Raw genomic sequence first — 14480 nt, forward strand, 5'->3', positions numbered from 1 at the left:
CATCAGAATTATTTAATTTTCGAATTTAACAAAGTTTAGAATTTTATCAGATACCAAGGTTTTACGAAGGGAAAATTCTGCGTAGGAAATGTTTTAACATTTTTTGAATATGTTACTGCTTATGCAGATGAGGGTAAAGTTGTAGATTGGGTGTATCTGGATTTTCTGAAAGTATCTGACAAAGTGCCACATAAAAGACTTGTAAAAAAACTTAGTAGATGTGAGGGATAAATTAATTGATTGGATACAAAAGTAGCTCGATGGAAGTCACCAGAAAGTTGTTGTAAATGGAGTTCCTTCTCACTCGATTATTGTCACAAGTGAGGCACCTCATGGCTCAGTCTTGGGACCTTTGTTCTTTTTGGTTTACATTGATGAGATAGAAGGAATGGTCAATAAATTACTTAAATTTACAGATGATATCAAGATATTTGGTGTTTCTAGCTGCAAAGAGGATGCTGCTTTACACAAGGATTTAGATCATCTAGTGAGTTGGACAAATAAATGGCAGATGATTTTAAGTTATGATAAATGAAAGATAACGTATGTGTATTATCATAATTATAATTATTCATATAATTTGGACTTGGACAACCTTAACAGTTTCATGAAAGAAAAGAATCTTGGTGTAATAGATAATCAGTTAGTTAAGTCATCTAAGCAGTATGTTATTCTTGGTGTAATAGATAATCAGTTAGTTAAGTCATCTAAGCAGTATGTTATCATTGGTGTAATAGATAATCAGTTAGTTAAGTCATCTAAGCAGTATGTTATTCTTGGTGTAGTAGATAATCAGTTAGTTAAGTCATCTAAGCAGTATGTTATCATTGGTGTAATAGATAATCAGTTAGTTAAGTCATCTAAACAGTATGTTATTCTTGGTGTAATAGATAATCAGTTAGTTAAGTCATCTAAGCAGTATGTTATCATTGGTGTAGTAGATAATCAGTTAGTTAAGTCATCTAAGCAGTATGTTATTCTTGGTGTAATAGATAATCAGTTAGTTAAGTCATCTAAGCAGTATGTTATTCTTGGTGTAATAGATAATCAGTTAGTTGTCATCTAAGCAGTATGTTATCATTGGTGTAATAGATAATCAGTTAGTTGTCATCTAAGCAGTATGTTATTCTTGGTGTAATAGATAATCAGTTAGTTAAGTCATCTAAGCAGTATGTTATTCTTGGTGTAATAGATAATCAGTTAGTTAAGTCATCTAAGCAGTATGTTATTCTTGGTGTAATAGATAATCAGTTAGTTAAGTCATCTAAGCAGTATGTTATCATTGGTGTAATAGATAATCAGTTAGTTAAGTCATCTAAGCAGTATGTTATTCTTGGTGTAATAGATAATCAGTTAGTTAAGTCATCTAAGCAGTATGTTATTCTTGGTGTAATAGATAATCAGTTAGTTAAGTCATCTAAGCAGTATGTTATCATTGGTGTAATAGATAATCAGTTAGTTAAGTCATCTAAGCAGTATGTTATTCTTGGTGTAATAGATAATCAGTTAGTTAAGTCATCTAAGCAGTATGTTATTCTTGGTGTAATAGATAATCAGTTAGTTAAGCCATCTAAACAGTATGTTATTGCTAGTGACAGGGCATATAAAATTTTAGGTTGTATCAAAAGAAATATTAAATACAACTCTAAAGAGGTTATAATTTCACTGTACATGTCACGTGTAGGCCATATTTAGGTTATTTTATTCAGTTTTGGGATTCTTACCTTAGGAAAGACATTGAGTTGTTGAAAAAAGTTCGAACAATGTTACTAAAATAATACCTGGTATGGAGGGCTTATTATATGGGGAGAGATTAGAATTCTTAAACTGGTTTTCTCTTGAATAAAGAAAAGTTAGAAGTGATCTGGTTGAAGTGTTTAAGATTGTAAAAGGAATTGATAATGCTTAACAGCGAGAACTAGTGGACACAAATATGGATTTTGACAAGGTAAAATTCGTCTTCAGCTAAAACATTTATTTTTCAAACAGATTGGTTGGTCTATTGAAATGGGTTAACCTTCAGACGTTGTGGAGGCAGTAAATATAAGTGAGTTTAAAAGAATTCTTGATAGGTATATAAATGACAAGGGCTGGGTTTTGTTATTTATTTAATGGTTTTATTTAGATTTACAGGATGGAGCAGCCAAGATGGACCTAGGGTTTCTTGTTGTCCCTAAATATTGTGTTATCATAATTATCGTTAACGCTAACACAGTAATATAGTGCTTTCTTTTCTTATTTTTTTTCTTGTATATCTACTATGTTGTTCCACTAAACGTATCATGGTAAACTTATAAGCACTGCATTTTGTATTCTTACCAAGGTCTTCCTCACGTTGGTACCATAGAGACTTATAATGCCGGAGGCTACGTTGCAGATCTGACTGGCCCACTCTCTAGGATAAAGCGCATGCTCCAGGACCTGAACGAGAATAACTGGATTGACAAGCTGACCCGTGCTATTTTTATAGATTTTACTGTCTACAATGCCAATGTTAATTTGTTTAGTCGAGTGTCCATGCTACTGGAATTCTCTCACACGGCGGTTGTGGTGCCAAGTGTTCACTACCACACGTGTCAGCTCTACTCTTACGTTGGTCCACAGGCCATTGTGTCTGTAGTTTGCCAGTTTGCCATTTTCGTGTGTTTGATTTATTTCTTCATTACTGAAACTAAAAAACTCAAAAAGGTAGGAATATATATTTACGTTTTATATATTAGTACTTATTTTGTTCTGTAGATGGCGAGTTAAAACTCGACATATTTATATATATGTTCAACAGATGGCGCTAATAAAACAGTCATATGTATCGATAACATAAGTAATGTGTTTTTAGTTTTAAAGAAACGCTACGTTTCGCTAGATTTTTCCTAACATCATTAGGTGGATACAATTGAAAAATAGAACAAAACTGTTATGGTTTCTACCATGAAGAGTGGTATTTGGTTTTAAAAATAAAACTTTAACTTTCGTGTTACAAGTTATTACTTTAGACTGATAAAGGTGTCGCTAACATTGTTAACTTATGTTACCATTCGTCTGCCTTGTTGTTTGGCACAAATCTACATAAATGGCTAGCTGTGCTTACAGAGGGTATCGAAACCTGTTTTTAGCTTTATAAGCCTATGTACCTATCGCTTAATTCGTTTTAAAAAAAACGTTTCATGTTTAAGCGCGAAACTAAACCATGCTGTGCGGCTCGGCATGGCCAGGTGGGTTAAGTCGTTCGACTCGTAACCTGAGGGTTGCGCGTTCGAATCCCCGCCAAACCAAATACGCTCACCTTTTTAGCCTTGGAAGCGTTATAATGTGACGGTCAATTCCAGTATTCGTTGGTAAAAGAGTAGTCCAAGAGCTGGCGGTGGTGGGTGATAACTAGCTGCCTTCCCTCTAGTCTTACACTGCTAAATTAGGGACAGCTAGCGCAGATAGTCCTCGTGTAGCTTTACGCGAAATTTCAAAACAAACAAACAATCTTAGCTATGCCAACGCGGTGCAATGAAATCATGTTGGTTGTTTTTTTAACGTCACAAGAACTGCTGAGCCAATGAGAAGTGGACATTTAATTATGTGTTTAATTATACTTTACACCTATATATATTCTGTCTCAATATTCGAATTGAAACGACATAAAAAGGAGAATACATTAACTGATACTATCATAAACTTTGACCAGTTATTATTTAGGCTAATTTCATAGTGTTCACAGCTTCCCTATTAAATGCTAAAAAAGGTTTTTTTCCCCTTTTCTTATTTTCATCTTTCGAAGCTCTACTCAAATAAGTGGTTGAGTCTAGCAACACAAAATGCATATTTTTCTTTATGTTCATTGGCCTTAAGATTTTGGCCAGCAGTGTATATATATACACAAGGGGTCCGAAACGTAACAATGGACTATTTGTGCTGCGTCCACAAGGGAAATCGAAGTCCCATTTGTACCGTCATTACGTCATTACTCTAGATGCTTATAGCTCACCCATTAGAGGGCCCCATTTTCAGAAAGAATCGTCAGATGGAGTCGAACTGAACCAAGCCTGATATCCTGGTTTGGGATTTGCTGACACGAAAACAAAATTTGAAAGTCCGCAATCCGGGCTTTTAGGCTGTAAATGCATTATAACAGCAACGGTTAAATTTTACTATTTGATTAGAATAACACACGAATTGGCGGCGGGTGATATTGACCAGTTACTTTTCTCTAACCAATAACTTCGAAATTAGAGCTAGCTAACGTAGTAATTTTGGGCAAAATTCAACATGGTATCCAGTAAAACAGAATAATAAAATAAAACAATAGAAACGTAAGGCAGTGACTTAAATTGAACTCTGTGGTAGAATGTTTTGTACCTGTAACCAAGTACAACTTTAGAAGTTCAAACCTATCAGACCCTGTATGGCCAGGTGGTTAGGGCGCTCGACTCGTAATCTGAGGGTCGCGGGTTTGAATCCTCGTGACACCAAACATGCTCGCCCCTTCAGCCGTTAGGACGTTATAAGTTACGGTCAAACCCACTATTCGTTGATAGAAGAGAAGCCCAAGAGTTGGCGGGTGGTGATGACTAGCTGCCTTCCCTCTAGTCTTACAATGCAAAATTAGGGACACCAAGCGCAGATAGTCCACGTGTAGCTTTGCGCGAAATTCAAAAACCAAACCAATCCTAAGTTCAAGGAATCAAAGCACAACTTACTCTTTAGGTTCTTAGACAAAAACGTTTATTTTTTAAATAGAATTCAACGTGCAGCTAATACTTCATGTTAATAATATTATAATTACTAGGCTATTTATTGAGAAACTGTGTTATCAATGCGATTTATTTTTGTAGAAAATTATAATACTAGCTATTGAGTGCGTTAGAAGATTGTCACTCAGTCTCCTAATTTGGATGGTAGGAAGCTGCTGATTGGCTCCTTCTCCTCTGGTCAGAAGGTAAACGTCAGAAAACAACGATCCAAAACATAAGCAGCTTTTACGTTAATACAAAAGACGTGTGCAAATAACTTAATATTACTCTGTGATTTGGCTTAAGTTGCATTATACATATCAGTACCTGTTTCTCAATAATCACTCTAATTTCAGGAGAAGACCTCCTATTTCAAAGAATTTTGGAACGTTATGGAGTTTTCTAAGTTGATTCTCAGTATCGTAACAATTGTCATGTATGCCATTCAAAATGTTTACTTGAACGTCGTGTTGAGCAGCTTGGAAACAAGGAAAGGTAAAAACAAAACAAAACTCGGTGTTCTAATCTAGCTTCGGTGGACAATGTGTTACAGTTTTAAATATTAAAATCTGATCAAATATTATTCTTAATAAATATTAATGTTACATTACAAGTTCAGTGAGTTATAATGTCGCAGATTCGGATTGTTAGAGGAAAAAGTTAAAAATTATTACCATTCGTTACGTCATGACTTTACCCAACACAATGTGTCTAAAGAACCTTCCGAGAGAAAAAAGAAATCGAAGAAAGCGAAATATTTAGTGAAATTTTAAATCATTCAAGTCAGAGTTAGTTTCAGTAAACCAGACGGTATTGTCTAAACATTCAAGTCAGAGTTATTTTTAGTAAACCAGACGGTGTTGTCTAAACATTCAAGTCAGAGATAATTTCAGTAAACAAGACGGTATTGTCTAAATATTCAAGTCAGAGTTAATTTCAGTAAACCAGACGGTATTGTCTAAACATTCAAGTCAGAGTTAATTTCAGTAAACCAGACGGTATTGTCTAAACATTCAAGTCAGAGTTAATTTCAGTAAACCAGACGGTATTGTCTAAACATTCAAGTCAGAGTTAATTTCAGTAAACAAGACGGTATTGTCTAAACATTCAAGTCAGAGTTAATTTCAGTAAACCAGATGGTATTGTCTAAACATTCAAGTCAGAGATAATTTCAGTAAACAAGACGGTATTGTCTAAACATTCAAGTCAGAGTTAATTTCAGTAAACCAGACGGTATTGTCTAAATATTCAAGTCAGAGTTAATTTCAGTAAACCAGACGGTATTGTCTAAACATTCAAGTCAGAGTAAACAAGACGGTATTGTCTAAACATTCAAGTCAGAGTTAACAGTAAAAGACGGTATTGTCTAAACATTCAAGTCAGAGTTAATTTCAGTAAACCAGACGGTATTGTCTAAACATTCAAGTCAGAGTTATTTTTAGTAAACAAGACGGTATTGTCTAAACATTCAAGTCAGAGTTAAGTTCAGTAAACCAGATGGTATTGTCTAAACATTCAAGCCAGAGTTAGTTTCAGTAAACCAGACGGCATTGTCTAAACAATCAAGTCAGAGTTAGTTTTAGTAAATCATATAAACAACACGGTACTCCCTAAACATATGAGCCAAAATTATTATTAATTAAACAAAATTATATAAACAATTTAGTCAGTGTTATTACTCTATAAACCATAATATACTGTTTAAAGACAAGTAGGTGTTAAATAGGTATTTCATTCACCGAGAAATTCGTTGTGACTTCTAATTTTATAATGTCCGCATTCCTCCGTTTGTTTCCCCTACAGGTGAATTCTTGAACTTCCACATCTTTACTTCCTGGAATGAACTTTTCGTTATCGTCATGAGTTTCGTTGTGTTCATCTCTCTTCTGGAAATACTCCATCTATTGAGATTCAATACACGTATCAGACTGCTAGCCATGACCCTGAAGGATTCCTCTAAGGACCTAATGACCTTTTCTGTCACATTCCTTCTCATCTTTATGGCGTTCGCTCAGTTTGCATATATCGGTAAAATTGTCCTTTCCTCTTCCAACGTCTCTATTTCAGTGGGTTTTGTTATTTGATTTCTTGTTCACATAAAATAAAACAATGATTATCTCCACGAAACACTGATTTCCATTACTCGAGTCCTCCGGTGGTTCAGCGACGAGATTTAGCCTTATAAATCTAAAATTCGGGGTTCGATCCACGCGGCGAACCCATACCAGATAGACAATTGTGCAGTGTTCCTCCAAAGCAAACAACTGCTGTCGTGATCGTAATGCAAGAAACTTGATACGATACGTTGCTAACTTATGTAACATTCTAGGCTCCATAAAACCTGAGCTTAAAAATATCTTTTTTTTTTAAGATGTTGATCAAACTGGCTAAAAGAAAAGTAACCACTGCGAAGTTTCTAATTCTCCTGTAATTTTTTTTTTGTTTATCCAAATACTTAATTTTACTCCTAGATGGCAGTAGAGTACAGGAAAACACACACACACACAGGTTACAAAATATGTACTGTATTTTGTACTCCGACTAATTAATCATTAAAACAAAATAGCTTGTCATAGTTGTTTTTTAAATAAAAATAGCAAAATCCTGGAATGTTACAACTGTTTATATAACTTTATACACGTGATATAAATAATATAGATAGACGACACGAGCCTCGCGACACGTTTGATTTTCAAGGAGCTTATCCACGACACCGATTGTTATTTCATGTTCTTATTACAAACATTTGTCAAGAAGATAACGACAGAACATAGATCATAGACGTTTTCTTGTCCTTATTTTTGAAGAAGATATTTAGAAGTAACGTTACAAATGTCTATAAAATATAACTAGAAAAATAATTGAAACAACTTATAACACGAGCTCTATATTCAAATATAGAATTAACTTTAGAAAATATTCTACAGTTTAAATGCCGTCCTGAGATACGCTTATACAAGTGAGACGGCCCGGCATTGCCAGGTGGGTTAAGGCGTTCGACTCGTAACCCGAGGGTCGCGGGTTCGAATCCCGGTCGCACCAAACATGCTCGCCATTTCAGCCGTGGGGGCGTTATAATGTGACGGTCAATCTCACTATTAATTGGTAAAAGAGTAGCCCAAAGGTTGGCGGTGGGTGGTAATGAATAGCTACCTTCCCTCTAGTCTTGCACTGCAAAATTAGGGACGAGTTGCGCAGATAGCCCTCGAGTAGTTTTGCGCGAAATTCAAAACAAACGAACAATCTTCAAGTGGGTTTCTCGTCATCACGAATGTTCTGCAGTTTATATCTAATATAATCCGATTTACGTCCATTAATCTGCTTGTATATTACTTTGATGCGGGTTGTCTCATTTATAACATATACATTATGAACCTAGGAATGAATACGACATTTATTAGAGAGTGTTACAGTGTAAAATGTTTGATAGCCTAGAAATAAATATAGTTTTAATATCTCTCCTTTATTGGGTTAAAAGCAACAACTGGTGTTTATATATTAGCAGTAAAGTTTGTCTTAACAAAATTATTTGTTTGTAGCGTACGGAACTGACATGTCCAAATACAGTGGAATCATTACTACAGCCGAATCAATGATCATGCATCTCTTAGGTAAGCCTATTTATAATACTATTGTTATTTTGGTAAGCCAATTTATAATATTATTGTTATTTTGGTAAGCCTATTTATAATACTATTGTTATTTTGGTAAGCCTATTTATAATACTATAGTTATTTTGGTAAGCCTATTTATAATACTATTGTTATTTTGGTAAGCCTATTTATAATACTATTGTTATTTTGGTAAGCCTATTTATAATACTATAGTTATTTTGGTAAGCCTATTTATAATACTATTGTTAGCCTATTTATAATACTATTGTTATTTTGGTAAGCCTATTTATAATACTATAGTTATTTTGGTAAGCCTATTTATAATACTATTGTTATTTTGGTAAGCCTATTTATAATACTGTAGTTATTTTGGTAAGCCTATTTATAATACTATTGTTATTTTGGTAAGCCTATTTATAATACTATAGTTATTTTGGTAAATCTATTTATAATACTATAGTTATTTTGGTAAGCCTATTTATAATACTATTGTTATTTTGGTAAGCCTATTTATAATACTGTAGTTATTTTGGTAAGCCTATTTATAATACTATAGTTATTTTGGTAAGCCTATTTATAATACTATTGTTATTTTGGTAAGCCTATTTATAATACTGTAGTTATTTTGGTAAGCCTATTTATAATACTATAGTTATTTTGGTAAGCCTATTTATAATACTATAGTTATTTTGGTAAATCTATTTATAATACTATAGTTATTTTGGTAAGCCTATTTATAATACTATAGTTATTTTGGTAAATCTATTTATAATACTATAGTTATTTTGGTAAGCCTATTTATAATACTATAGTTATTTTGGTAAGCCTATTTATAATACTATTGTTATTTTCAAATTCCTTAAAGACACAGAACCAGATATTTGATTGGTCAACCGAAAAAGTTTGTTAAGCTCCAGAAGTAAAATTTGTTTGTTTGTCAAAAGAAAAAAAAAAAACTTGTTTTCTAAATAATCGCAAATACCAACGTAATGACAATTATTTTATAATAAAATACTTATAACATAGCATATGTGTGTTAAGTTTCAACAATATCATAGTGCCATTTACTATACTAATGATAAATATTGTAAAATAGCAATCAAACAATGTTAAGTCATAAAGTTTGAGGACTTTAAAGTTTTACCAGGAAGGTGTTATTCCTTCCAATGTCACCCAGTAACAGACATCGACCACTGTCGAGATACTTTACTGATAAGGCCCCGGCATGGACAGGTGGTTAAGGCGTGCGACTCGTAACCTGAGGGTCGCAGGTTCGCATCCCGGTCGCACCAAACATGCTCGCCCTTTCAGCCGTGGGGGCGTTGTAATGTTACAGTCAATCCCACTATTCGTTGTTAAAAGGGTAGCCCAAGAGTTGGCGGTGGGTGGTGATGACTAGCTGCCGTCCCTCTAGTCTTACACTGCTAAATTAGGGACGGCTAACGCAGATAGCCCTCGTGCAGCTTTGCGCGAAATTCAAAAACAAAAAACTAATAACATCATTGTTGCTCACGTTAATAGGAGATATCGACTTCGAGACGATGTTCATGACTCACGGCTACTATGGACTGTGCTTCTACCTGGCGTACGTTTTGATTGTTACGTTCATCTTGCTAAACATGTTTATCTCCATCGTTAACGGAAGTTTCAGCGCTGTGAAGGAAGCAACAAAAGAAAAACAGAACGAATATGAAATCATGGAGTTTCTACTAAAACAGCTGCAGGATCTGCTCGGCGTAGACTTTTCTAGCTTTTTTAAAAGCTCTGTAGACGATGAAGAAGACAACGATGACGAAGGTGAGAACAAGAGACGTGTTCGAGTTAAAAACAACAACACTGCACAAGTGAAACAAGCAAACTTACCCGAGGGCGTTAACTGTACCACAGTCCTGTTATAAATAATCCTGTAGTGATCAGAGAATGCACCACTGTTCCCGCCCTAGGAAATATGGTAGTTATAGGCTTCAAAATCGAGTAATTTCTAAAATGTACGCGATAAAACACGTACATATGCAGTGTATGTTAGGCTTAAGATTATGAATAGGTGTTAACCTGCCCTCATCAGATGTAGTTGCTCTTCCAACTTCGGTGTGTTGACTATACGTGTTGAGGTGTTAACTGTAGTTAGTGAGAGAGATGTCTAATCGGAAGATTCACACATGGAAGAGAATAAATAAATATAAGTTATAGAAGGTGAATTATAATTAAGGTTATAGAAAAAGTTGAAACAGAAAGACTGTAATTTAGTCCTTTTGTTTTAGTATACATTGTCATACTGTAGTTCCCAACATTTAACGTACTCTAAGAAAATTTATAACCTACACATAATTATTTTGTCCTACTGTGTACCTCGAGTTTTTGGCACACAGTCCACGTTCTGTTGTTTATTTGTTACATGTTTTTACTGCTTCACAAACGTTTTGTTTCCGGTAGGGCAGTGCCAAGTTTATGGAATTATAACGGTAAAATATGGGGTTCGATTCCTCGCAATGGACAGAACAGGTAGCCCAATTTGGCCTACCTGTGAAACAAACAAAGAAACTGTATGATAAAACATACAGATAGATGGCGCGAAATTCAATACAAGCAACTTACAGACTTTTGTCAGAGAGAGTAAAATATATATGGCTTCAGTGCTTACTTAATGAATCACCTTCCATTAATATCTTTCTATAGAGTTATGAATTCATATTTGTTGTTAGAATCCAGCAGAGACTAAGACTAAATACATAACTCATTTCTACTGAAATATTGAAGAAATTATCTTTATAAAAAAGACGTATTTGATCTGTATTTTTACCGTATCAATACACAACAGTAATAAAACGAAATAACCATACTGCCCTGACATGTAAACTTGATTAATGTTTTATTTTAATTGTCGGCCCGACATGGCCAGGTGGGTTAAGGCGTTCGACTCCTAAACTGAGGATCGCGGGTTCAAATCCCGGTCGCACAAAACATGCTCGCTGCGGGGGCGTTATAATGTGACAGTTAATGCCACTATTCGTTGGTAAAAGATTAGCCAAAGAGTTGGCAGTAGGTGGTAATGATTAGCTGCCTTCCCTCCAGTCTTACACTGCTAAATTAGGGACGGCTAGCGCAGATAGTCCTCGTGTAGCTTTGCGCGAAATTCAAAACAAACAAACAAAAAACTTTAATTGTCCTGATGACAGTGTCTTCTGAAACACAAAATATTTTTCCTCCACTAATCTGTTTGTAATATTTTTTTAACTTTAAGGTCAAGTTGTTTAAAGGATTGTGCTAATAATAAAATTATATTTATACGCCCCCCTGGTGATATGCGATTTGTAAATTTGTTTTTGAATTTCGCGCATAGCTACATGAGGGATATTTGCGCTAGGCAATTTGTAAATCAATGGAAGATATAAAATACAGTTTAAATACACAATAACGTAACGACAGCAAGTTTAAGTGGGTACTAGTTAGTTTTAACACTTCACGTGTTTTCTTCTTTCCAAATCTGTGCACTTAGATTCAGCATTCTTTGCTCACTTTTGTTGTGGTTTACGACTGAACTCGCTCATAACTACAAATACCTAATAAATACTCGACATCTTCTACAAGCCTTACTACCAAATTTAATCATTCATTCAAGGTTTTCGTATAAACTTAGTATTGTTCCGTTGTTCTGACTTTAAATTTTAGATTATTTTACACCGTACTGTTTACTTACCCACTATTGTTCTATTGCTGTGAATTTAAATTTCAGATTATTTTACACCGTACTGTTTACTTACCCACTATTGTTCTATTGCTGTGAATTTCAATTTTAGCTTATTTTACACCGTACTGTTTACTTACCCACTATTGTTCTACTGCTGTGAATTTAAATTTCATATTATTTTACACCGTACTGTTTACTTACTCACTATTGTTCTACTGCTGTGAATTTAAATTTTAGCTTATTTTACACCGTACTGTTTACTTACTCACTATTGTTCTATTGCTGTGAATTTAAATTTTAGATTATTTTACACCGTACTGTTTACTTACCCACTATTGTTCTATTGCTGTGAATTTAAATTTCAGATTATTTTACACCGTACTGTTTACTTACCCACTATTGTTCTATTGCTGTGAATTTAAATTTCAGATTATTTTACACCGTACTGTTTACTTACTCACTATTGTTCTATTGCTGTGAATTTAAAGTTTAGCTTATTTTACACCGTACTGTTTACTTACCCACTATTGTTCTATTGCTGTGAATTTAAATTTTAGCTTATTTTACACCGTACTGTTTACTTACTTACTATTGTTCTATTGCTGTGAATTTAAATTTTAGCTTATTTTATATCGTACTGTTTACTTACCCACTATTATAAAGGAAGACTTTTTAATTTTCTCCAGGAACCACTGAGGCTCTTGTGTTCTGTGACGCAATCAGCTCTGACATGGATTCCATAAACTGCCGTTTAGATGCTTTGGATCAACGCCTTGATATGATAAACGACTGGATAAATCATGTCTTGGATGAGGTTAGTGCGGAATCCCAAGAAGACATGGCCACAATGGTGGTACTTACGAGGCTGGGAATGGTGTCTTCTCAAGAAATTCGGCAACTCTTCATAGAGGATTCCCACGAGTCTGACACAGAAGACACACTACCAGGGGCTGTTACTGATTATTAATTTGGTTCATTTACGTTAGCACTAAAACTGTTGTTGTATAATCTAAATTTAATTAGTCTTTGGATTTCATGACGAGTGGATTTGGCTCCGCATATTGAATATCTGTGATAACTATAAAAGTTAATTTATATTATATAAGTTTGTATTTAAAACGTAGTTTAGTAACATATACAAAGGAGATTAATTGAAGTAATTGGAAGGATATTAACATCCTACAACAGTAAAATGAGGAAGAAGGCGAAACGAGAGATGAAACGTATATCAAATCGTCACACACACAGAGATAAAAACAAAATATATTTATCTAAAGACACAACATGTTTGTATTTAATTCAAAGTCTTGACTGTTTACTTTATATAAAATTAGTTGTTGTTCTTTATATAGTATACTGCTGTACTTCGATATAGTTGTTAGTTTAATAAAACCGAAGCATCGAAAAAAAGTCTCATTCTATTATTTTAAACCTCCGATAAAACAAATAGTTCGTCTTCATCATGAATGAAAAAAAGCCAAATCAAATGACTTTTTTTTAAAGAAATATAAATAAACTGCACGCCTTTTTAACAGAAACACGTTATAGTTTCTTTGTTAAAACATTCTAATATGTGCGTTGTACATATTAAAATTATAAACGCAGTTTGTTCATTTTTTTCACCGGAATTTATTGCGTTCTATGTAAATGTTCCCCACTTCTAGTGGTTAATTTACCCATGGGTTCCAGGTTCTCATCCCATTACGTTTAGAACGCATCCACGGACTCACGAATTTGTTTGTTTTAGAAATTTACCGCAAATCTATAACAAACAAATTCATCTTTTATCTATATTATTTCATTTCTATCGCTGCCCATACATTATTCCCTTTTTTGAAATATAATACAACAGTATTTTAATTGTCCATAATTCACATAGGAAACACCCAATAGGTTACGTAAAACAGAAATACGGTATATTTTTACTTCAAAATGGATGACCTCATTTCAAAATTTTATTTAATATTTTAATAGCGGATCCAACTGTTACAACGAGATAAGGAAGCGAATGAAGACATCTAGATGTTTATCATTTATGTTGCTTTAGCACAAAAATACACAATGGACCATCTGCGATCGAATCAAGGTTAGCGTTATAACTCAGTTAACTTCCGCTAACCAACCGAGGTACAAACATTAAGATAAAACGTCCACGAGAATGCCTAGCTAGAAAGCGCCACTTCACATAACGAGCAAAACTTGTTTATATTCTTGGTTTGTTTTGAATTTCGCGCAAAGCAACACAGGGGCTATCTGCGTAAGCCGTTCCTAATTTATCAGTGTAAGATTAGAGGGAAAATAGCTAGTCATCACCACTCACTGCCAACTCTTTGGCCTACTCTTTTGCCAACGAATAGTGGGATTAACCGTAACTTTATAACGCCCAAGCAAAACAAACGTCGTAGCATCCATTTGAAATAGTGTCCTCCACTGGGACAGCGATAAGTCTAAGGATTT

The 14480-nt window shown here is 34.2% G+C and overlaps 1 protein-coding gene across 1 annotated transcript in view; it reads left to right on the top strand.

Moving 5' to 3' along the window:
* The window catches only part of LOC143245781 (polycystin family receptor for egg jelly-like), a 101685-nt gene extending 88269 nt beyond the window's left edge, over window positions 1-13416 (top strand). Inside the window, exons 25-30 of the mRNA XM_076492035.1 lie at window positions 2324-2688; window positions 5078-5216; window positions 6525-6749; window positions 8261-8332; window positions 9857-10132; window positions 12710-13416. Coding sequence (XP_076348150.1) covers window positions 2324-2688; window positions 5078-5216; window positions 6525-6749; window positions 8261-8332; window positions 9857-10132; window positions 12710-12990 — 1358 coding nt within the window. The 3' untranslated portion in view covers window positions 12991-13416. The remainder of the gene's footprint in view (window positions 1-2323; window positions 2689-5077; window positions 5217-6524; window positions 6750-8260; window positions 8333-9856; window positions 10133-12709) is intronic.
* Window positions 13417-14480: the final 1064 nt, after the last annotated feature.

This window comes from Tachypleus tridentatus, chromosome 3 (assembly GCF_004210375.1).
Source record: "Tachypleus tridentatus isolate NWPU-2018 chromosome 3, ASM421037v1, whole genome shotgun sequence".
In the NCBI taxonomy this organism is placed as follows: Eukaryota; Metazoa; Arthropoda; class Merostomata; order Xiphosura; family Limulidae; genus Tachypleus; species Tachypleus tridentatus.